General features: G+C 42.5%; 1 protein-coding gene across 1 annotated transcript; it reads left to right on the plus strand.

The window, feature by feature from the left end:
* Positions 1–756: 756 nt before the first annotated feature.
* ctnnb1 (catenin (cadherin-associated protein), beta 1) lies at positions 757–24276 on the plus strand. The gene is made up of 16 exons (XM_084051830.1): positions 757–897; positions 12767–12815; positions 13959–14186; positions 14742–14995; positions 15615–15853; positions 16317–16518; positions 16785–17033; positions 17419–17553; positions 17704–17907; positions 18563–18721; positions 20077–20196; positions 20908–21058; positions 21146–21267; positions 21552–21612; positions 22411–22667; positions 23465–24276. The coding sequence occupies exons 2-15, from the start codon at positions 12803–12805 to the stop codon at positions 22623–22625; spliced, it is 2352 nt and encodes a 783-aa protein (XP_083907956.1). The 5' UTR covers positions 757–897; positions 12767–12802; the 3' UTR covers positions 22626–22667; positions 23465–24276.
* Positions 24277–24550: the final 274 nt, after the last annotated feature.

Here is a 24550-nt window from a genome sequence, read left to right on the forward strand (position 1 = left end):
AATTAGTCCAATGAATTGATTTATGAAAGGAACCATACGATCTGAATCCGTTCAGATTCGGATTTCCTTTTTGTAGTCTGCCGGAACCTCGTTCAATTGTGTATTGATACTCACGCACACACACACTTACATTATGCTGAAGACAACACAGATAAATGTATATAACGAATTTCAACAAATGAGATGTTCTCGCATCATCATTGTGCGAGGTCTATTAATACAAATGAAAGGGGGGGGGGGTCACAATTCCATCAAGGGGGTTCTAATCAGTGTTGCCATGTCCACTTATTATAAGCGACTTTGGGCTTCTTTTCCTGTAAAGTTTCTTGTAAATATTGGTTAGTTGCGTGTTGCAGTTTTTTTTGGCGTATTATTAAAGTGTAGTTGCTTGTTTGGGCTTGTTTCCTAATGTTGTTTAAACCAGGCAATGGTTCCCAAACATTTTCATATCACGGACCCCCAAAATTAATCCCTATAACCCCCCAACTGAAAATGTATGCCAGGGACCCCCCCAATGCCCCATACAAGATGTGTGTTGTTAAAAGGTTTCAAGGTTTCATGCGCACATAGGTTACTTTAAAGTGCTCGTGTGGCCACTTATTTTGGGCTTGTTTTCCTTAGACCTAGTTGCTTATTTCTTTCGCACAACCTGGCAGCACGGGTTCTAGCTCATGTCCTTGCGCGGCGGGATACTGGACCACAGAAGAGTAGTGCTCCGGTCTATAAGACCTGCGCCGCCATCTTAAACCGTGTGACTGTTGGTGTGAGAGCTGGAAGCCCAGAGGCTGCAGTGGATGAGAGCTCCTCACGTTTTCTCTCCCGTGTTTTATCCATTCCAGACCGCTTTTTATTCTTCACTATCCGACTGGACGGACTTGGACGAAGATTTTGACAAGGGTAGGCTTGTTATATCATCACATGTCATCCAGGCCGTTGTCATTTTAACTCGTTTTCTGGCTCGTTTTTCTCCCCATTTTTTCGAGCTTTGAATCGCCAGGAATGGAATCTACGCTGCTCTGCGTTGCCATGTCTTCTTATTATAAGCGACTTGTTGGGCTTGTTTTTCTCTAAAGTTGCTTGTAAAATATTGGTGGTGGTTTCGGTTTTTTTTGGGCTTGTTTCTAAGGTGTAGTTGTTGCTTATTTGGGCTTGTTTCCTTATGTTGTTTAAACCCAGTTATTCTTTAAACATTTTCATGGCAAGGACCACCAGATTAATAAGATTTGTGTCTGCAGACCCCCCCCATCTAAAAACATTTTGTGGCAGGGACCCCCCCCCCCCCCTACCAGATTTGTGTAAAATCTTAAAAAAAAACATTGTTTTTTTCCCCAAATTTTCTAGCGAAATTAGAAAAAAGGCAGATCTACAAGCTCACAACGAGTCGTATCGTGAGCTTGAAGATAGGCTATTTTGAAATGTATTCTACTTAAAGGACGAAGGGAGCTCGCTTCTTTTGGGCTTGTTTTCCTGGACCTGGTTACTTATTTCTCTCACAAAACCTGGCAACACTACGCTGTGAGGGGGGGCGTCAAGCCAAGCAGCTGGTTTTTAATGGCAAATATTTCACCAAGCCACCGCCTATAGTGGACAATAAATACTGTATATCTGTTAATACCGGGTCTTCTGTCTGTTTATGCATGAGGAGGAACGGGGTTTTCCGCGTAATTTTCAAAAGAAAAATCTACCTGTTAACTTGAATTATGTTCAAATTCATCGGAAGCCTATCAATGTATTTGGGTCGGTAACCGGAACACTCGCCCCAAAACACGCTCGCCCCCATTTATTTTCGTGGACCCCTCGAAAAAGTGGTTATTGTTTTCTCGTATTTGTTTTACAGCGGATAAGGTTATAAATTAAGTCAATGGTTGGGCATAGTTTTACCGAGGCTGAGTTTAGGAATAAGGTTATGCTTTGGCATCGTTTTACCGAGGTTACGTTTAAGAATAAGGTTACGTTTTAGGCATCGTTTACTGAGGTTACCTTTAGGAATACCAGGTGGCGACCGTTCCGAGGTCGCCAGATTTGCCCCGGGGCGACTGTGTTTTGGGGCGAGCGTTTTGGTATTTGGCCGGTTTGAATTTAGTTAATTACTACCAAGTCGCTCGGCACAAATGACGACCAGCGACTAAATGATGTTTAAGACGGATCATAATAGCCCACACGTTTTTGCGTCGATACTTTCCAGTTGAAGATGCGTCATTTTTTGTTTTCAAACGAATGGCCCCTGAGGCAAAGTATAAATTAGACTTATTTAAGCCATGCTTTATTATTGTTATTTATTTAAGCTCTGCAATGCAAACACACCGTGATAGAGGAAGGTATTCATGCGTATTTACTAAACATCCCGTTTAAGGGGGCTCAGCAACTCATTTTGGGGGCTATACGTCAATCTAGTTATAACGGCATGTCTTCGGTGATCCTTAGGACGGACACACTTAATTTAAGTCTTAAATGTTATAACACATTTAACGTAAAGTTACACTAAAACCTCCGGTAAGCACAGGAAGACTGGCATTTTATTTATATATTTGTTTTGCAGATGTGTGTTTACAGCTGCTCTGTAGGGTTTTGTTGCCCTTTTCTCCCAGCGACATTCCTGCAATCTGACTCACTGGCTACAGTTGCACCGTATGATCTGATCGGTGCTTGTTGTTTCAGCTGGTTTCAGTGTTTTTGAGGCACTATTTTTTTCTTCTTCTAAACGACAGCTATTCACGTATATATCGATCATATCCTATTGGAATACTAGTGCATTGATTGTTGAGCCCTCTGTGCTTGTAAAGGCAAGAAGCGAGTAGATGTGGCGAAAAGTTTACCCTGACCCCCCACGAAACAATCGAGCTGGCGTATCAATAGTTAGACTGAGCTTTATATGAACTCGGATTGAAGAAATGTGCCTGAATTTTTACGCGAATCCTGATAAATGTATTTATTGCGGTTGTTTTTTTGGTGGGACAGTTGGCCTTTCCCTTCGTCTTTTTAAACAAAGACCGACAAAATTCCTCAGCCGTTGTGCTCTGGGAGGAAGACGAGGAGGAGCCAAGAGTGTGAAATTTGAGTCAATGGTGTTGGAAGTCAGTCTATGTGTGTGTGTTGGCAGGGAGGGGGCAGGGTATGGGACGTGCTAGTTTGTGGACTTCTAGGTCAGTGGTTTTCAACCCTTTTTCATAATATCAAGGTCCATTATTTATTCAGCATTTGAGCCACGGACCACCATTCGATGAGATTTAGACTCTCAGACCCAATACTTAAAATATGTTATTGTTGGATAAGATTCTGTCCACAATTCCATGCTGTATTGATGTGGTACCACAAGGAGACATAACAGGCAAACGATCAAAATAACAGATCTAATAAGGGTCCATTTGCTTACCAACTCTTCCATCATTTAGCTGGGGACCACCTGGAACCTCCTCAAGGACCACTGGTGGTCCCCAGACCACTGGTTGAGAACCATTGTTCTGGATGTTATTCTGGATGTTAATCTGTTATTGAGTGATAGATGATTTTTTTCCATTCCAACATTTCTCACAGCTAACGTGTGTGTTTGCGTAAGTAAGTGAGAGATGCTGAGGTAAAAAAAATCCTATCCACCACTATGCTTCCGTCTGTCCTAGTCCTACAGACTACATTAACATAGGGAAAGCCATACAGAGGTGGCATTGGACGTATATTACGTTTCTTTATTGTTTTTTAGGTATCCCGTAAGGTACTGGATTTATAGAAAAAAAATGTCACAGTTGCAATCTCAGTTTGGTTGTATTTGGCGGAATTCTCAGATCTAGCAATGTATAGGAGGTTATGCAACATTACATTTATTTTTAAATGAAACTCTTTATGAAACTCTTTGTGCAATGTTATTAATTCATCTACATTACCTCCTGCCTTAGATAAAAGCATGGTGTTATATATAGGCCATACCTCTATTACCATCTATGGTTATGTTTAAGGGATTTTGCATAACTGCCATAAATCAGGTAATTTGATTGATGTAGGTGACCTGAAACGGAATGTAGGAAATGAGAACGGAAGCGTGGGTGTGTTGGTTACATCCGAAGGCTACAGGACTCCTTTTGGTATGGTCTGCAGTTGTAGCCAAAATCAGCTCTTTTGAAAGCCTAACATCTGACACTCCTTGCTCCTTTATTTACAAATGCCTTTTAGAATAATTCTGTAAAGTGTTGCTTTACATCTTACAAACCTATTTCCGTGTCTAATGCTATGGGTTATACTGTATTAGGTGTGAAGTTGGCTATTGCAGTCTTGGTGCTCAGCTTCCCACCTTTATTATTGAAATGTGTGCGGTAGTAAATTAGACGGGCATGGATGGATTGGAGGTTCAGATTTGTTGACAATATCATGTTTATGGCAGATATTCTGATGATAATGAGCTGTAATTGGTGTTTTCACATAGTTTCAATTGTTTTAATTTCTGGCATTTAAGTTTGTCCTATTTGTCGAAGACTTTTTTTCCTTCTGATCTAGATTGAAACATTACATATTAAACCAAGAATGAATGTAGTTCATGTAGTTTAGGAACACAGGAGAGAAATGATCTATGAAAAAAAGACACACTCCTTAACTGACTTCAATCACAAAGTGGATATTTTTTCCAAGTATTATAAATTAGGTGCATATATAATATATATGCCATTAAAGAATAGTGCTGCAGGACTTTCATGCATGTGTGTGGCAGTGGATTCCCCAGTGTTCCTCCCACTGCTACAACACAGGAGGGGAAGTAGTCAATGAATCCAGAATAACGCACACACACACGGTGTATCATTTGACTGGTTTCCAGTGAGTGAGGTAAATCAGGGGCCACAGACCAGACAGTGCAGTGGCAGAGATTTATCCTGTGTATGGTTGTGGTCTGTAGCGAGGGTTCACTGCTGACCCGGCACATTGTACAGCTTTCATAGTGGTCTATCTGGCCCAGCACATTGTACTGCTTTCATTGTGGTCTATGTATCCCTGCACACTGTGCTGCTTCCAGTCTAGTGTTTTGTTATCCTTTTCTATTGATAAGCAAACCGTAGCATATCAACTACCTGTGCTAAATTTTGTTATTGCCCTTGACAGTTAAAAGAAAATAAATCACACTACCAGAGAGAAGATGGCTACAATTTAGTCCTAAATTAATTACTTCACCCCCCCCCCCCCCAAAAAATAAACCAGGTTATGTTGTGCAATGAAAAAAAAATATAGATGGTTTCGGTCTTTACTCTGGATTGTGATTATTACTGAACCGTGCTAAAAAAAAAAAGATGCCAGTAAAGCTTCTTCTGCCCCTGCCTGTAATTGTACCACTGACATAGGTCTATCTGACCATAAATGTTGTATCGTTACCATTAAGGTCTATCTGACCCTGCAACGATGCAATATGTCAGTATGCTGCAGACGCAGCACAGAATGACAGTGGATGTTTATTGATGAAGAGTGATGCATGGCCTATTTTATGTTGGTATACTAGGTCTGCTCCTTTTCCCCTCTACACCACATTTCTTAGTGAAAAATAAATTGCTGATCTAATCTAAGCTCACACAGTGCGGCATATTTTGACATGCAAGCTTGTAGATCTGGTATGTTTGCTCCAGAATAGCGATGCTAGGGTTAATGTGGTTAAGGAATTCTCCAAGTCCACAATACAATATTTATCACAATATAAAAAGAAAAGGAATCTGTAGAACACAACTTTTCAGTTCCCATTTGCGTGTCATAACCTGAGATGTGACTGTAATATAGCTGAGTAGCTTGTGAAGTCCAGTAGTCCACCCATTTGTGGTTAATGAGATGCACTCTGTTTGATGGTTTCACAGCTCTGGTCATATATCATACATAAACATAGATCTTTAGACACTCTAGCTTTTGTCTCTGGTACAGAGCTGGTAGCACGGTTTGACTAATGCCTGATTAATACTTTGTTGTGCGCCGTGTCTCACACCAAAAATAGCAGACCAACAAACCCATATCGCGTCTCACTGTGACATGTTATAGGCTTGTAGATCGGCCATCCACGATGCGCAAAAAAGTACAAATCGGGCTTAGTATGTATGTATAATCTTGTATGGCCATGATGGAATATTATACTTTGCAAAGCCGGAAGGGACGGCAGGTATGGAATATTATATAGCTCTATGGGTGGAATGCCATTGTTTGCAGACAAGCTAAGTTAGTTGCAAAACTAAGGCTACGTCAGTTGTTCAGCAACAGCAGACAACTGGTTAGTCGTTTAGCTACAGTAAGTAACCAGCCACCAGCGAGAGAATTGCTACAAAGGTAATATATAGAATAAGCAGAAATGGTGTGCATTTAAGATGTTTTTTGCACCCACGGTGAGTTTAATTAGTACAATATTTCAACCTTGCATTTGTGAGGTACATGTAAATGAATTGAATCTCCCTGTCATGGAAACTACTACCACGATCTATGTCAGCCGGAATTCAGAGGTCTAGGATAAAAATGTTGACCCGATCTTGACTTTGCAGAAGAGGACAACATAGGTTTGTGATTATCCTACATGGGGATGTGATATCTAGAGACATTTATCAACTTCAACAGCTTCAAATGGAGAGTTGTTGTAATAACTACTTCTCAGTTCCTGACATGATCATTGGTCATCTGTCTATTTGACATTTAATTCATTAGACAGCACTATAAGAGAGAGGGGTGACAGGTCATGAGTGTGGTTCAAACCCATTGTCTTGCATGTACAGAATACACATACTAACAGCCAATGTGACGCCTCAGCAGTTAATTTAATTTCATGCTAGTTGAGTCACTTGGTTGATTGCCTAATGCTGTTTATTGAAATCCTCTTCATAGTTCTCTGCTGATTAGAATCAGAAACACTTGGTTGCCAAATATGACATTCATATAAGGAATTGGCTTTGGCTTATGGCACAGTGACGAGCTCATATTGAATTTGCAATTGATGCAGGATGCTGATAAAAAAGCCATGAATATACAGGATTCACAGACCTTCCAACCTGTAAGCATTTTGCATACCAGGCAAGCATTTTGACAAAGTACACTGGTATGATTTGTCCTGTGATCTTGTCTGCTTTGAACACACTCTGGGTAACACTGTATTTGCAAACACAATGACTTTGACTTTGTCTTGTGAACATTGTGCACCATTGCATTATGTATTATCTGGAGGACGGCACACAATCCCTACCCACTAATTTCAATGAAATTTGCTCACTAAGAGCATACTCCCCTAGTGACACCCTCCTTCCGGTTTTGGGCCCACTGATTTGATGACATCAGTGTGCATTAGTGCCCTTTTTGCATCTACGTCACAAACTACTTCCATGCACAAGCCCTTTTTACGGCAATATATCGTATAGTCATGCTTGTCGATGCGCATCTCGATACAGAGACTATTGTATCGATACAACAGGGAATGCTGTGTGTGACGCAGTTATGGTGCCACATAACAGAAACGGCTCATGTCTGAGACTCGGAGTCAGACATGAGCTTGTTGCAACATTTTAGTTTGCAAAAAATACAAGAGAAACAGAAAAGGCCTTTTAAGTTTAAAAAGATAATATTTTAATTGCATTTATTAAAAGGAAGTTGGGAACTCTGAGATTATAAAGAGACTTTGCCTTTGGTGTTATATAGAATAATAAATAAGAGCTCAACTCTGAGATTATAAAGAGACTTTGCCTTTGGTGTTATATAGAATAATAAAGAAGAGCTCTTGTAGTAAATACTGTAGGACATGGTCATTACTGCAACTTGTATTGTGATACTTATCATATCGTGGCCTTTGTACACACAAAAGCAGCATCCCACTTCATTATTCAACAGGCAAGCTTTCTGTCAAATGTCAACGTTTCTCCATATCATTTCTGTATCAACCAAGATGTTTCCGGCTTCAAAGCGTAAATAAATCCTGAGATTTTGAGGGAAGTTGATTAAAAATGGCTGTTGCCATTAAGCATTTCTAATGCAACAGCGCATAATTTGCATTTCTTAGATGGAAACAGAGCTCCAGGCTACTGCAGGCTATTCTAGTGCAGCCTGCAGAAGGAAGCCTGTCATTAGACTGAGGCTTTACTGCTGTGGTTACACAAACTCCATACAGCTGTGTTGCCATCTCTCTGTTACCAAGTCCACAACACTTTGTGTGCATGTTCATGTGTGTAGATTTGTCTGAGTTTCTATGTGTTTGTTGAGTGGTGTGTGTGTGCCACCAAGCTCACTAGTGGGATCAAGCCAAGCCTGATAACATATGGCTTTCTCTCCATCCACAACCACTTTTAAAACAACACACACACATGCGTGAAGAACTGCTTGGCCTGGTGATGACCGTAAGTGTGTTTGTGTGCCATCAGCCATCTGTGACTCACTATGAGCTCTGACATGCAGTTCCTAGCATATAGCTCCTATTTGTGACATGTGGTTTTAAATTGAACTCTAACTGGGGATGCTGCTGTTCTCTAACAGCATCCCTAGTATTGCGATGATGACGTCCAGACCAGGAGTAACTCTCATCTGTAAGAAAACTTTGTCTGTGTTGCTCGTTTCTTTAGGTTTAATTTGTAGAGCCTTATTGTAAAACAAAATAAATAAAACTTGATTTCATAGGGCCACCACGCCATTGTAAACCATATTCTTGAGCTGTTCCAGCGATCAAAAGAAACCTATAATGGCTTGAAAGCGCTCCGAAGCCACATGTAAAGGGAGCCACATTTCCCAGTAGTGTAAATGATAGGCAGCTTCACTGTGTGACTGTATGTTTGGATGGCTCTGCCTGTAGGCTTTGGTACAGGACACATGGCTTCCATTATGAGCAGGCTGCGTCATGTGAGGGCAGACCTGCTCTGGCAAGCTGGGATGGGAAGGGCTGGGCTAGGATGGCGTGTGAGCAGTGAATGTGTGTTTGTGGCTTGCGTGCAGCGGTTTTCAGGACTTGAGTCAGTGCTGTGTTTAATGACGCACCGTGCGGGGGGACAGGCAAGGGAGTCATTCACTATAGCCTGCGGGTGTTTGGGTTTGGCAGTCAGTGTGGGACAATGTGTGTGCATGTGCCTTTTGTGTGTAGCAGTGAATGAGTGTCAGTGAGTGATTGGCTGTGTCAGCGTGTCTATAAGTGTAGTTAATGTGATAGTTGTGTTTGTGTAACCTACCTGTATGTTATGAGTTGGTCTCCAGCTGTAGTCATGACCGTGGTACGGACAGGGCTGTAGACAAAAACTTGGAGGGAAAAAAAAAACTTCTTAAATGGCTTGATAGCAGTTTTGGTTCCTGACTTCCTGACAGTGTAGAGGGGGGGGTGTGTGTGTGTGTGTGTGCGTGTGCAGACAGCTGGGTCATTGACATGCTGACTGGATCTCTCTCTGCCTCTAGCTATGTGACTGGACTGCAGCATCCTCAATATTAACAATGAACTGTATTTGTAAGCCAGTAACGTGATTACACTGTAACACCACACATGTAGATTGTGAAGTGCTCTGCAGCCATAATGATGTAATGTATCTTCTTTTTTACATGGAGAGGGAGTCTTCTCTTACCTGCTGCACAGAACCAGTGAGCTCTGTCAGTGTGCCAGATACACACAGGCAACACACAAACATCATCACTGACTCTCTCTCTTCCGCCCAAACATGTTGCCTAAATATTCTTGATTTTGCGTCTCAAGCATTAAAAAAGTCACATGCCGTGTTTGAGTTAATTTGCCTTTATTGCTAAAAATTACAATGTCAATAAAATTGTACGTCCTGCGATATGCCTATTGCACACATAGTGATGTCGATGCTAAAATATATTGCGCAGCCCTAGTGCTCATCCTGTAACATGGGGCCAAACCTGCAAAGAAAAAGATGTCCGCACACTGTGTCAGTTCCCAGGAGAGAACTTTATTAAGGACAATGTTCCGACCGCAACCTGGTCTTCATCATGTCTGCTGTTGAAATAGCCTATTAACTATGTAGGTCTGTTATTGACCCACAGTGTATATAGAACTTTATTCTTGCATTGGGGTATTTAATATTGTTGTCCTGCCCTGTGTTTCTTCTACTTGTGACTATTTAACGACAAGTCGTAGTTTGTACGTAAACTAACTGAATACGGGTTTGTTCCATTTTCTAAGTTTGCACTTGGTGGCTGGGAAATTACACTCAAACTCGGTCTCTCCCAAAATCCCAGCTACTGTTTAGAACATGTCAAATACTGTATGCCCCTGTGCACTCGCCATCCCTAGCCCCGTCTGTGTTATAGTTGTGCGTCTGTGATGGTAGGTGATGACCAGCATTTAGCAAAACCATGTTGTCAGTACAGCATCACAGCCTGTAGAACAAGCAGTGAGCTGATTTCTCATCAGCTAACCTCCAGTCATCCTGATGTTTACATGGTGACTACAAATGAGTATTATTATGAAAAGCTCTTCGTAGCAACTGTACTGTACACAAGTCTTGTGGGCGACACTATCTGCTCAGCTACCGACATGGCCCTCAGCTGTAATATGTATTGAAACTAGTGCATTGCCCATTGGAATGAGCTGACTTTCTTGACCGGTATCACTGTGTGCAGCGTTAATGGGGGCGCGCCTGTTGGGAGCGGGCCTATTGCTTGGTCCCCGAAAGTGCTGCTTTTTGCAGCCTTGTCGAACCATGGTATGGCTGCTTGCAGCAATCAAGAACTGTTCATCTGATCGCCTTCATACTAGACACTGCAGTCCCTTTTGGTCCTCTGCAATAAACCTTTCAAGTGGGAAGTTGATTAGATGAATGGTTCTCGAGATATGTGAAGGACAGACATACACAGAGATTCCTGGAATTTATAGATGGATGACAGTGTTTGTTTTGTGAATGTGCCAGCTACCATCTGAATGCAGCCCCTTTCAGACTCTCTGACAACACATGAAATTGGTTTTAAATCACCCCTACTTTCTTCTCTGCTCTGTGGTCCATAATTGCCATGTAGCCGTGGTGGCTGGAGGTAATTTTAATCCATTTTGGTTGTTGTGAAGAAGTGCTTCTTCTCATTTGCATAATGCCATCCTCACAAAGCCAAGTCACACACAAGCCACTTTTCAGAGAGAGCGGCACTTGGCGCGGGCTGTGTAAAATTACGAGAGTTGCACAGGTTGGACTGAAGCAGCCCAAGTAGTAAACAAGCCATTAAAAAAACGAAATATTCCTCTAAAATAGTTTTGTAGGCACTATTTATTGTACTTTTAGTCTCTTTTTTTTTTTTTGTCGTTATGCATACAAAATCGGTGGCCGATCTATTGGATCATCCCTATTGTCAGGTGGAGGTGACTTATTTAACCACCGGAGTCCCCCAAGGGTCCGTAATTGGACCCCTCCTTATTCCCCCTCTACACCAAATCTCCTTGCCGAAAATGAGTGATCTGCAGGCGCGTTATTCATTGGGAGCTTGTAGAGCTGCTCTTTTTGGTGAATGTTGGCCTATTTTCGTCCTATTATGCCATGCCCAGAATAGGGATGCCCGGGTCATGTGGTCAAAAAATACAGAATCATGTTGAACAGTTGAATCATCTATGATGGAACCAATTTACAGACTGCAGGCCCATGGCAGAAATGTTGTATAATTACTAACTACATTGCATAAATGGTAGCCCTAGCAGCCACTTTACATTTAGTTGAAGATGACTGATATGTTGCCCTCATGGCTTAGCTGGAGCCTGGCTAAAGAATCTGAAGTTAGCCAACCTTAACGGTTGGATTTGAGAAACTTTACCACAACTGGCATCAAACAATGTTTTATTTGATCATGTACGCATTGTATTTACATTCTGTAAATGTGTAGTTGAGAAGAAACTCTTTGGATTTCTTGCATCCCAAACGCAATGAACTGTGTGATGTCAACAGTTCATGACGGTTACATTTTATGATCTCTTTCTTTCTCTCTCGCTCTTTCTCTCGTTTTCTGAACTCTCTCTTCTGTGCTATGTAATAAAATGAAGTGCCCTTAATCATTCTTACATTAAAAAGAAAAAAATCCCTTCCTTCTTTAAAGCATTCCTAGCTCTCTCTCTTCCCTTCTCTCCCTCTCTCTCCCTCTGTTTCTGTGGTTTGAGCTTCAAAGCCAGCACTGGAATGTTTCTGCCCTCTTTTCATCCCGCCTCCTTTTTCTCCCCCCCCCCCCCCTTCTTCCCTCTCCCCCGATTCCTTCCTTTCCTTCCCTCCCTTCCTCGCCTGGCTAGTCACTAGCTACTGCACTTAATGAAGGCTTTGTGCTGCCGTCTGTATGTCTGGAGAGAGCGAGCGGGAGAGGTGGTAATGAGACCAGGAGACGGAGGAGGCTCTGGGAAGAGACGTTTCAGGGATGAGGGTGTTTTTTGGGGAGGTGGGGGGGGAGAGCCAGCACTTCCAGTTATTTTTATGGGAGTGTGTTTATTTTTTCTTATTTAGTTTTGATCACATGTCCGCCTGTTGAGTGTGGCTGCACCATTAGTCTGAGAAATGTATCATCACAATATTCACTTTCCAAACCCTAAACAGGCGGAGTGGTTTTAATGGGACGAAGCCGAGACAGTTCTCCAAACAAAATGTTCAGTATTGAGCCCAAAGGCAGGGAGGAATCATTTTATTCAAGCTGAGGACATTTTATTCAAGCTGAGAAAATTCCTAACATTAGCCCACCCCATTATTTCTCTCTCTCTCGCTCACGTTTGAACCACAGTTTTGACGACAAAATATAAATGTATTGATAGTCAGCCTAGGAAGGAGTTTTACAGAGCGATGGAATGATGGATGATTGACTTACCATGTGTGTCTTTGTGTTTCAGATCAGGAAGCTGTGCGGGCTGTGACTTGAGAGAAACATGGCTTCCCAGGGTGAGTCTATAACACACACGCACACGCACGCGCACACACACACACACTTACTTTATATTCCAGGAGAGATGTTGCTTTTAGGTAAGCCAACCACCAAATATGGTAAGGATTCATTGGCTTCAGGTCCATCTCTTCCCTCTCCTCTGTCACACATAGAATGGCATTAATATTTTAGATATGAAACTATAGACAGGTGGACAAAAAATCCACCATTAACCCTACCCCAACAAATGCATCTGTTAAAACCACACAATTTCACTGCCAACTCCTCTCAATTTGCTGCCTTTCATCTTGCCTCACGATTCCCTCCTGTTTACTTGTGTGTGTGTGTGTACACACACACACACACACACACACACACACACACACACACACACACACACACACACACACACACACACACACACACACACACACACACACACACACACACACACACACCTTCCATGGACAGTGTAACTGCAGGGAGAACTGATTACAGCACAATTACTTGGAAGAAGTGCAGAATCCAACTCTGCCTGAATTATGGACCTTGCTGTAGCCCATGCATCACATGTCCCTTCCAGATGTGAACAGGTGCATGGATACACTGAATATAAAGCCACACACAGTAACCTGGCCGGCTGCCCTCAGCATGCTCACTTCCTGTGTCACCAGTCCAACTCACTGGAATTCACACTTCCAGTCTGTCAAACAACATAACTGAGGAACACTTATAAGTTGATTTAAACTGTGAGTTTTGGTACTGCATTGACAGCATGACTCACTACATGGACATGCATGACTTCTGACACCCTATTGTACATGGACATAACAGGACTACTGACACACTACTTGGACATTACATGATTACTGACAGGACATGAAATTAGTCTAACCTTAGAATAATTAAGGTCTTGTCCTCTACAATAAAGGTCTAATCCTCTAACTACGACTTAATAGCCTGCTGTAAATTATTTAATGTTGTGGAACACACGGCATGTTCATTTAATGCGGTATTGTGTTTGTTTTTCATCCATGCCTGACATTCTTACTTTTGAGAATTTCTCCCAAACATTGTCTATTGTCCTGTTGGTCTTGATATGTTCTCCCTGCAAGTGTTAATCAAGTACATAATGTTGATGTGTTTGTTTGTCTTGGCAGCTGATCTGATGGAGTTGGACATGGCCATGGAGCCGGACCGTAAGGCTGCAGTCAGCCACTGGCAGCAGCAGTCCTACCTGGACTCTGGTATCCACTCTGGGGCGACCACCACGGCACCCTCTCTCAGCGGGAAGGGCAACCCAGAGGAAGAGGAGGGTGTGGATAACCAGGTTCTGTATGAGTGGGAGCAGGGCTTCAACCAGAACTTCGCACCGGAACAAGTACAAGGTGGGTGTTTATAATTCTGTTCATGTTACAAATCTATGCCTAACTGTCTTAAGCTGGAAATGTATACGGATGGGTGTTTGCAAGTTATTATTGAGCCTGACTTAAAGGGGTGTAAGTACTATTTTGTGGTTGAAATAACTTGTAATAATTGTTATTGTGCTTGTTCAGTGACATGGGTCTCCCTGTCTCTCCAGCTCTTTAATAAACAGAAAATTCATACAGGTGGGTCACCAATTTCATCCAATCAGTTGAAAGAACCCCTTTAGCAGCTTAAATGCTAGAGAGATTGGGAGACCCTGTTACTGAACAAACACTCTATATTACAATGATTACTATCAGAATATAGAGCTTTAACTTTTTAACTAAAACCTTTTTTTTTAAAAACCACAACATATCACATAGCTATTTATCACTGTAGTATCTAAAGAGTTGTGGCTGAATTCAACTGCTGGGTAGGTGGAACCTGTGAGGCATTTGTTTTTGTAAAAGTAGCATACAAAAAAGGTGCCATTAAACAAAATGGTCACCCTTGTTAATTTGTCTGTCCCTGCTCAGACATAGATGGTCAGTACGCCATGACTCGCGCCCAGAGGGTGCGTGCCGCCATGTTCCCCGAGACCTTGGAGGAGGGCATGCAGATCCCATCCACCCAGTATGACGGAGCCCATCCCACCAACGTCCAGAGACTGGCCGAGCCATCGCAGATGCTCAAACACGCCGTGGTGAACCTGATAAACTACCAGGACGACGCTGAACTGGCCACCAGGGCCATCCCAGAACTCACCAAACTACTCAACGACGAGGACCAGGTATTTGCATATTGTTGGCTAGCAGGAGGGCAACAGTTAATCAAACTAATGAATTTAGTAGATTATAAAAAATGTATTGATACTTTTATAAAATCTATCCCTATTTTGGTCATGTGATTATAGGCAGAAAGTTTAAACAAATGATATAAAAAATTACAAATTGAGAAAATAGCCGCTCTAGAAGCTCGAAATGCGTTAGGACGTGTTCTCGGCTTCTATATCTGCTATTTTCACTAAATTATTAACCCATTAAGACCTGGAACGCATCGGTGTCACTTAAGGTTTCTTTGGCCATTCAAAAATAGAAGATATACAAGCTCATAGCGCGGCACCGAGTGCCGTGCTATGAGCTTGTAGATCTGCTATTTTTGAAAAATCGTGAAAAAATATGTTTTTCATTTTTTTTCAAAAAACTGTTAGGATTTAGAAAACATTTTAAAGAATCGCCTCAGGTCTTAAAGGGTTAAACTAAAGTCGTTAATAGGTTCATTGATTTTTTTTTTTCCCGTTTGTGCACTCTCAGTCTATGGACTAATGTATACCAAACTGGGGGTCCTTGACATGAAAATGTTTGAGAACCACACTGCCCTAACAGTTTCCTCTGGTTCCTGTGGTTCAGGTGGTGGTGAACAAGGCAGCGGTGATGGTGCACCAGCTCTCCAAGAAGGAGGCGTCGCGCCACGCCATCATGCGCTCTCCCCAGATGGTGTCGGCCATCGTCAGGACCATGCAGAACACAAACGACGTAGAGACAGCCCGCTGCACGGCAGGGACCCTCCACAACCTGTCTCACCACAGAGAGGGCCTGTTGGCCATCTTCAAGTCTGGAGGAATCCCAGCGTTGGTGAAGATGCTGGGGTAAGACTCCACAAATGGGATATTTTCAAGCTTTACATTCCGAGATGTTTCATTATGCTGGTATTAAATGTTGTGACTGGGTAGCCAGTTTTTTTTTTTTTAACTTTTCAGGGAATGGGAGGGAAAAAATAACCAATGTTCCAATGGACCCAATGTTTTTATTTGGTCTTTTCATTGGTTAAATATTCATAAAATAATGTAACCAGTGGTGCAAGGCACACCAGTCATTGAGAGATGCCGGCCAAAGGTATAAACACTTGAAGAATAAGAGTTGCCGCACACTGTCGCCGTAGCTAGCTGGCGATGCCAGTAATATATTTAGGACACAGAGACAAAAAAAAACAGACCAGCTTTTGGGACAGACTAGGCTGCCTTCTTCAGAGTACCCTGTAGAAGGGTAGAAGGTATTAACTATTTGTCCATTTATTACAAATTGTCTGTGTGTATGTTACTTGTCCTGCAGTTCGCCGGTAGACTCTGTACTGTTCTACGCTATCACCACCCTGCACAACCTGCTGCTGCACCAGGAAGGAGCCAAGATGGCTGTCCGTTTGGCAGGAGGGCTGCAGAAGATGGTGGCTCTGCTCAACAAGACCAATGTCAAGTTCCTGGCTATCACTACGGACTGTCTGCAGATTCTGGCCTATGGAAACCAGGAGAGCAAGGTGAGCACTGATGGATGGAGAGAGGGAGGGAGAGAATATTTAAGCTTAATTTATGCTTCACTTGCGCCAAAAATAGCCGACCCACAAGCTCACAACGAGTCAAATCCGCGACACGTTGTGCGCTTCTAGGTAGGCTATTTTCGGTTTGTATCACTGTGCAAAGTATGAATTAGGCTTAAGAAGAGAGGAAAGCTGTAAAATCTTACAGAAAGGGATTTTTGTTGTTGAAGTCATCATATATCATCTCTCTCTCTCTGTTGTTGTAGTTGATAATCCTGGCTAGTGGCGGTCCCCAGGCCCTAGTGAACATCATGAGGACGTACACATATGAGAAGTTATTGTGGACAACCAGCAGAGTCCTCAAGGTGCTCTCTGTCTGCTCCAGCAACAAACCAGCCATTGTGGAGGCCGGTGGTATGCAGGCTCTGGGTCTCCATCTGACAGACCCCAGTCAGAGACTGGTCCAGAACTGTCTTTGGACACTCAGGAATCTGTCAGACGCTGCAACCAAACAGGTGAGTACACACACTTTCCCTCCACTTGAACCAATCTAGTGATGGTGGTGGTAGTAGTGATGTCGGTACTAGTCACAGTATTGGCAGTAGCAGCACCAGTAACTTGGACGTCCTGGAGTCGCAGTGACTCGGGAGGTAGAACTGGAAGTTTCCCAGTTCCATTCCCAGCTCCTCTGGCTGTGTATTGAAGTGTCCTTGAGCAAAACACTTAACCCCTAGCTGTTCCTGTTGATTGCATGGTTTCCTCCACCATCAGTGTGTTTGTGTGTGTGAATGGGTGAAGGTAATGCACATTGTAAAGCGGTTTGCTGAAAGGCTCTCGGTGTCTGATACATGTCGTCTTGTCTCACCAATGCGATGCCTTTGTCCGTTCTTGTGTGTGTAGGAAGGAATGGAGGGCTTACTGGGAACTCTAGTTCAACTACTGGGCAGTGATGACATCAACGTGGTGACGTGTGCTGCTGGGATTCTGTCTAACCTCACCTGTAACAACTACAAGAACAAAATGATGGTCTGCCAGGTCAGCGGCCCCCCCTCACAGACACACACACACACACACACACACACACACACACACACACACACACACACACACACACATCCTCCATCTCCTCAGTCATTGGTTTCTTTGGTCAGCAGAATATAATGTAATGTCTGTATGTGTGTGTAGGTTGGAGGTATTGAGGCATTGACTCGCACTGTCCTGCGAGCAGGAGACAGAGAAGACATCACAGAGCCGGCAATCTGTGCCCTGCGTCACCTGACCTCTCGACACCAAGACGCAGAGATGGCTCAGAATGCTGTCAGACTGCACTATGGACTGCCTGTAGTAGTTAAACTACTGCACCCACCCTCACACTGGCCCCTCATCAAGGTACACACACATGAAGAAAAAGAAAAAATAGAACACGCGCACACACACCAAGATATATACACATATTCACACTAATATTCACACACACACCACCCCCTCATTAAGACACACAAACACACTGGTCTCTCATAAAGATGTGCGCGCACGACACCATTAAGATATCTAAGCAGTCTAGAGTCAAAATAATATATAAGGTCATGATGAAAAATAAATGTATTTGTGAGCAGAGGATTTAAAGTAAGTCTTAATATTACATCTTGTCAAAGTTAAATGAGAAGTTGGAGCAAAAGGAATACTAGTTGTATTTGGTGCATGACGTAAGCAATATCTTAATTTTATCCAAACCAAATAACAATACAGCACTTAAATAATGGCAGTGGCCAACAGTAGAAGACTGGTTGTACTAGTATGGTGGTGTTGGTGCTGCTGTGGTCAGTTAAAATGAATATTAATGTAGTCATCTGTCCTCCTTCAGGCCACGGTTGAAACTTGGTCCGTTTCACTATGACCTTGAAGATCAGTTATTTTCAGCAAAAAGATTTGTTTTAGAGGGAAAAGAGCGGACCAAGTACAGACTCCTGGGAGACCCCAGTCAACTGAAGCATAGGGTTTAAGTGGTTAAATGTCAAATGAAAAGGTGATTGTTATGTTTCAGGCCACAGTGGGTCTTATCCGTAACCTGGCTCTTTGTCCGGCCAACCATGCCCCTCTGAGAGAACAAGGCGCCATTCCCAGACTGGTCCAGCTACTGGTCCGAGCACACCAGGACACACAGAGACGCACCAGTATGGGAGGAACACAGCAGCAGTTTGTGGTGAGAACACACACTTATAACTATGGGTGAAGCCATTCTTTGTTTTACTTCATTATCTTCACATAATCACATACATTAATTGAATGATGAAAAATGTGTCTGCAACTAACAGATTAATTGACCATGAAAATAATATTCAGAAGTAGCCGTACTTTTAAAATGATAATCAGAAGGAGCCTACATTTTAACACACCATAATGCACACCAAGGATGGTCGGATGATCAGATCTTCCAGAGTTACGTGGCTGACAGTGATAAATGTACTTTTAGAGGCAAAAACACCAAGATGTCCAGCTTGTCCCCAATGGTGCAAACCTATCTAGGAAAGGTCCACTGAGGCACTCTGTCTGCAGGTGAAAAAAATAGTTTTATTTTTGGACAAACAAGACAAAATAAAACAATTTGTTTTTCACCTGAAGACGGAGTGCTCAGTGTTCCTTCCCTAGATAGGCTGCGCCATTGGGGACAAGCAGGATAGGCTGCACCATCGGGGACAGGTTTGCCTCTAAATATACCTACCTGTTCCACTGAAGAGCACCTGTTGAGAAAGCCACTGAACCCAGGCAGCGCTTAACCCATTAAAGCCAGGAAAGCATCTGTCTTTTTGCGTTGGCTATTCAAAAATAGCAGATATACAAGATCACAGTGCGTCATTTTGTGCCGCGTGCTTGTACAGCTGTTATTTTAACATTTTTGAAAAATCTTGAAAGTGTGAGAACTACCGATTTTAGAAGGCATTTTGTAGAATCGGCCTCAGGTCTTAATGGCTTAAGTGATACTGTACTGTCTGAATCGATAGTCCCTTTTTGACCACATTTACAACTGTCCTGAGGTCATCTTCTGAAGTGAGCTGTTAAAATTCTTATTTTATTTTTTTTAATTTATACTTTGAGTTGAGCTCTGGTATCTCACACATGTGACCACTATGCGCCGGTGAGCTTGTTGATCTGCTATCGATTTCAAGACAGGATGCCAGAAAATCTAGATTTGTGTTTGTTTCATTCTGTCCTGGAAAACAGCAAAAGGAGGAGCTTGCAATTCTGGCAATTTATGCTTTGCCAGAACTGTGTCAAACAATGCGTCACTATGTGTGTCGCGATGTTCTGAGTTTTTAGCATTCATACTGTATGTGACACAGATGGCGTCACCACAAAATGTAAAAGGTGAAGTAGATGTAGTCTCGTGCATCTCTGTGGTAATTGAGCTTACTTCGCCTTCCCAGCCAATCGGATTACGTGACATTTTATGAAGGCATCTGCGACCTGATTTTTATGTCCCTTTTGACATATGACACATCGTTGGACAATTGCTGAGCAACGCATAAATTGGCCTTTGATGTTTGTATGTGTGCGCAGGAGGGGGTCCGCATGGAGGAGATCGTAGAGGGTTGTACAGGAGCTCTACACATCCTTGCCAGAGACGTGCACAACAGAATAGTCATCAGAGGACTCAACACCATTCCACTCTTTGTTCAGGTATTATTACACAACACATCTTCTGTGTGGCTGTATTGCATTTATCTTAAAGACTGTAGGAGTGAACCCAGGTATGCAGAACTTAACCTGTTATTCTAAAGCTGCATAATGGATCACAAATAGATTGAAATCACAGCATCAACTAACCCATTATCAAATAATATAGTATACCAATTAGTTCTGGTCTCGTAATATGATTGGATGGTGGAACCTATTACTGTAATTGGACTGTTAATGTATCATTCTGCTACTTGGCTAACATTAGCCTGTTTTTTTTTAACTGACTCTGTTGCTTAGCAACACTTTTGTTAAAGTCCTGAAGGAGTTATATTTGTTGGCAGAGCTGAATACATGATAAACTGTTACCTCCCATTACTTGATAAATGTGTAAAAGTAGAGCAATATCACCCAGCAGATTGTGCTGTAATACAGTTGTGATTGCCTTCGAACATCAGTCGTGCTGATGTCTCGTTTAATTTGAGATGAGTGCTGTTATACTGTTTAAGAGTGTAAGTCTGCCTCCAAAATTAAGCTTTATGAAGCTTTGTAGAATCTTCGGCTTTCTACTGCATGCAGGAGAAAACATACCGACTTGTTTTGAGCGCTGACAAAAAGAAAAATCTTGTTAAAAGAAAGAATGTGTGTTGCTGTACATGATCACAATCATCAGTATATGACTTGGGGGGTGTGTGTGTGTGTGTGTGTGTGTAGCTGCTGTATTCTCCCATAGAGAACATTCAGCGTGTAGCAGCAGGGGTCCTGTGTGAGTTGGCTCAGGATAAAGAGGCTGCTGAAGCTATTGAGGCTGAAGGAGCCACCGCCCCACTCACAGAGCTACTGCACAGTCGCAATGAGGGAGTGGGTAAGTACACACATGGTTTTGCTATTGCCGTTATAGATTTGTGAAATACTGTGCGTATGTCTAAAACAAATCTCTCTCTCTGTCCAGCCACCTATGCTGCTGCTGTGTTGTTCCGTATGTCGGAGGACAAACCTCAGGACTACAAGAAGCGTCTTTCTGTAGAACTGACCAGTTCTCTGTTCAGGACAGAACCCATGGCCTGGAATGAGGTATGCACACATACACACAAAACTTAACCACCACATAACATTGTACACACAACCTCATACATCATGGAAGAGAGAAACGAGTCGTCAGAACTGAAGTAAAAGATCAGGGCCAGTATAATATAACATACTAACTCTGAAATCCGATGTTAGACTTGTCACACTTCAATTTAGGTTATAGTGTTATTATACGACCCCACGGATAGTATGAAGGCATGTCTGAACCTCTCCGTGTGTGTGTATGTGTGTGTGTGTGTGTGTGTGTGTGTGTTTGTGTGTGTGTGTAGACTGGAGAGCTGGGTCTGGACATCGGTGCTCAGGGAGAACCACTGGGATACAGACCAGAAGGTAAGCCTTTCCTCCTTCTTCTCAGTAGGGGACAGTGATGTCACAGCCTACCAACCTTTGTCTGGCGTTTACCTGCTTGGTACCAAAATCCAAGGTTCATCTGATAAACAGCTGGACGGAAGTCCACTTCAGTCCTGAGTCCATTTGAAAACAGTGTTGTTTGTGACAAAGGTTATTTATTAGGATATGTGGACAGATATTAAATACATTCTGAAACCGCTTATTCAATTAATACAACTATTAGATTGGTAATGACATAATGATATAAAACTGTCTGAACTCAAAACGGCAGACAAACAAACATCTGTCAAACGCTAAACCTGTTCAAAACAAATCACAGGACATCATGGAGACGAGGGCTGGATTTGTTTGGTTTTATTTTGGTTTGCCTTGCTCTTCATCCCTCCAGCATGATCAAGTCAATAATGGCTAGTAAGCTAGCCATTGATCAGCAGACCCCAGATCTGCATTGTGCTGGAGGATGGAGGGCAGGTTGTGTTGCTGTGTTAAATGATCATACTACTGTGTGACAGCTTGAGTTGTTAACATGCTCTCTAATGCCTGATTTACACTTGGTTGCGTACCGGTGTCGCACACAGAAAATGGCAAGCTCGCAACGCGGCACGCTGCTCGCGTGACTCGTTGTGAGCTTGTAGATCGGCTATTTTCGGTGCGCAACACCAGTGTGCAACTAAGTACAAATCACCCTTAACAATGGCCCTGCTTCCCCCACCCTGCCTCCACTGTCCACTCTTCCATCTCCTCTCGCATCTCCATCCATCCATCTGGCTCTCCCAGACCCCAGCTACCGTTCATTCCACTCTGGGGGTTACGGAGGAGACTCGATGGGCATGGAGCCCATGATGGACCATGACCTGACTGGGGCTCACCACCCCGGTCAGGAATATCCCCCTGTAGAGGGTCTGCCCGACCTGGGCCATGCCCAGGACCTGATTGATGGCCTGCCACCTGGCGACTCCAACCAACTGGCCTGGTTCGACACCGACCTGTAAATAACAAGAAGATGCCCGACATTACACTACACTTTCTACTAGGTAAGAGAAAAAACAACAATAAGCTGCTCTTTCTACTTGGGGCAAGATAAAAGGAAAAGTGAACTACTCTTTCTACTAGATGAGATGAACAAAAACATTAGGCTCACATTTTCTACTACGTAAAATAAATGCAATGTTGCACTTTATACTAGGTAAAACAAGATGGCTCTACATTTTCTACGAGGTACAGTTATTCAAAACATTTCGACTTACTATGTAAGAATAAAAACATGCTACAATTTCTAATAGCTAAGATTAAAATAATGGTACACTACACTTTCTGCTAGGTAAAATACATAAAACGTTACACTATCATTTCTGCAGGTAATATATTTTTTAATTTTACACTTTCTGCAAGGTGAGATGAATAAACGATATGATACTCTTTGTACTAGGTAAGATAACTGAAATAATTCAAGTAGAAGTGGAGAAAATCCCTTAAAAGCTATAATGTTAATGCTGCTACAACAGTAAGTAGCAGGATGCAGCTAGACTGAACCATAGAATGACTAGCATCACAATAAAGGAATATATTATAAGCACATAGTACACAAATATAATCCTAATGCACAAATGGTACACGCATATAAACTGATAATGCACATATGGGAGGGTGGGGGGGTTGCTGCATGTCTGCTCTGCTACTAACTGGATGCTGTGTAGTGTGTTGTGTTCTGGTAACTGATTTAGTTTAGTGTCAAATAACTCCCGTCTTTCTCTTCTTGTGCTTCTTCTTTTCCTCTCTCCTCCTCACTTCATTTTCTCTTTTCTCTCCTTCCCTTCGTTTCTCTGTCCAGCTGTATCTTGTGATCTGGATGAACCTGCATCGTGATTGGCCCATATGGAGGATGGCGGGGTTTCAGAAAGTGCCTGACGACGACGACAAGCGGTTTTCCTGTCTACGGGATCTCCATTGGGGACAAACTAGATTTTTAAAAAGTGCAGATATGTTGCAGTGTCGGCCCAGCTGCTGGCCGACTTCCAATCCTGACGTGAAGACCCACAGGAGAGAAGATCGCTAAGATGGAATAAAAAAAAAGAAAAAGGAAGAAAAAAAAAATCTTTTACCGTCTGTATTTTTTTACTCTTTAGTTTTTGTCACTTTTTATTCTGGTTTTCCTCTCGTCTGTAATGGTACCATTTTAATTTTAGCTTGCTTTACAATTCGGAATTATGATACTCATCTCTGGTTTTGTTTTTTCATTTGTATCTTTTAGTCTGTTAGTGTTTGAGTTTTCTAGTGATAAATGATCCATCCAAGTAAAGGATTCAACATTTTAAATGGTGTCCGACACTACAAAAGAAAAGTTAATCAGTCAAATTGTATTCTGATGAACAAGTGTAACATTGTGTAGCTTTTGTATAAAACCAGGAAGTAGAAGTCACGGTCCATATGATCCACAGATCTTGTTGCTTTAAAAAGGGGGACGTTTGATATGGCCTCCGCTTGTTCCAAAGGGGGTGGAGCTAAACTAGCTGAATGGGTGTGACTGTAGGGGGAGGAAGGGGATCTGATTGGTCTGCTGTTACTAAAGGGGACGGGGTTCTGTGAGGAGCTGGTTTGCTGTAGCCTGCTGTGTTCTGATTAATAAAATGGACTGTCATTTCACCTGGATGTGTCTGTCTCACTTCCTGACTACATCCCACATTAAATGTTGGTTATCGCTGCTGTCGTGCAGAAACCTTGCATCTCCATATTTCAACTTTTCAAGGTTTTTTTTTTCATAAATGAATGCACTACTACATCATTCAACAGTGTCGAACTAAAGTAGTGAAAATAGCTGATCTGCGCGCTCGGATGGAACAGTGGTAAAGTACCGGCCCACCACGCGGAGGTTGTGGGTTCGAAGATGCAACACCAGTTGTATCCTACCGATTCCTCC

The sequence above is a fragment of the Gymnoscopelus microlampas genome (genome assembly GCF_963454915.1).
Source record: "Gymnoscopelus microlampas genome assembly, chromosome: 3".
NCBI lineage: Eukaryota > Metazoa > Chordata > Actinopteri > Myctophiformes > Myctophidae > Gymnoscopelus > Gymnoscopelus microlampas.

What these genes read in the sequence shown, in the direction of transcription:
- ctnnb1 (XM_084051830.1), top strand. An exon ending in ACAAAATGATGGTCTGCCAG is followed by an intron (nt 17,554 to 17,703) that starts GTCAGCGGCCCC and finishes ATGTGTGTGTAG; the next exon opens with GTTGGAGGTATTGAGGCATT. An exon ending in ACTGGGATACAGACCAGAAG is followed by an intron (nt 21,613 to 22,410) that starts GTAAGCCTTTCC and finishes TGGCTCTCCCAG; the next exon opens with ACCCCAGCTACCGTTCATTC.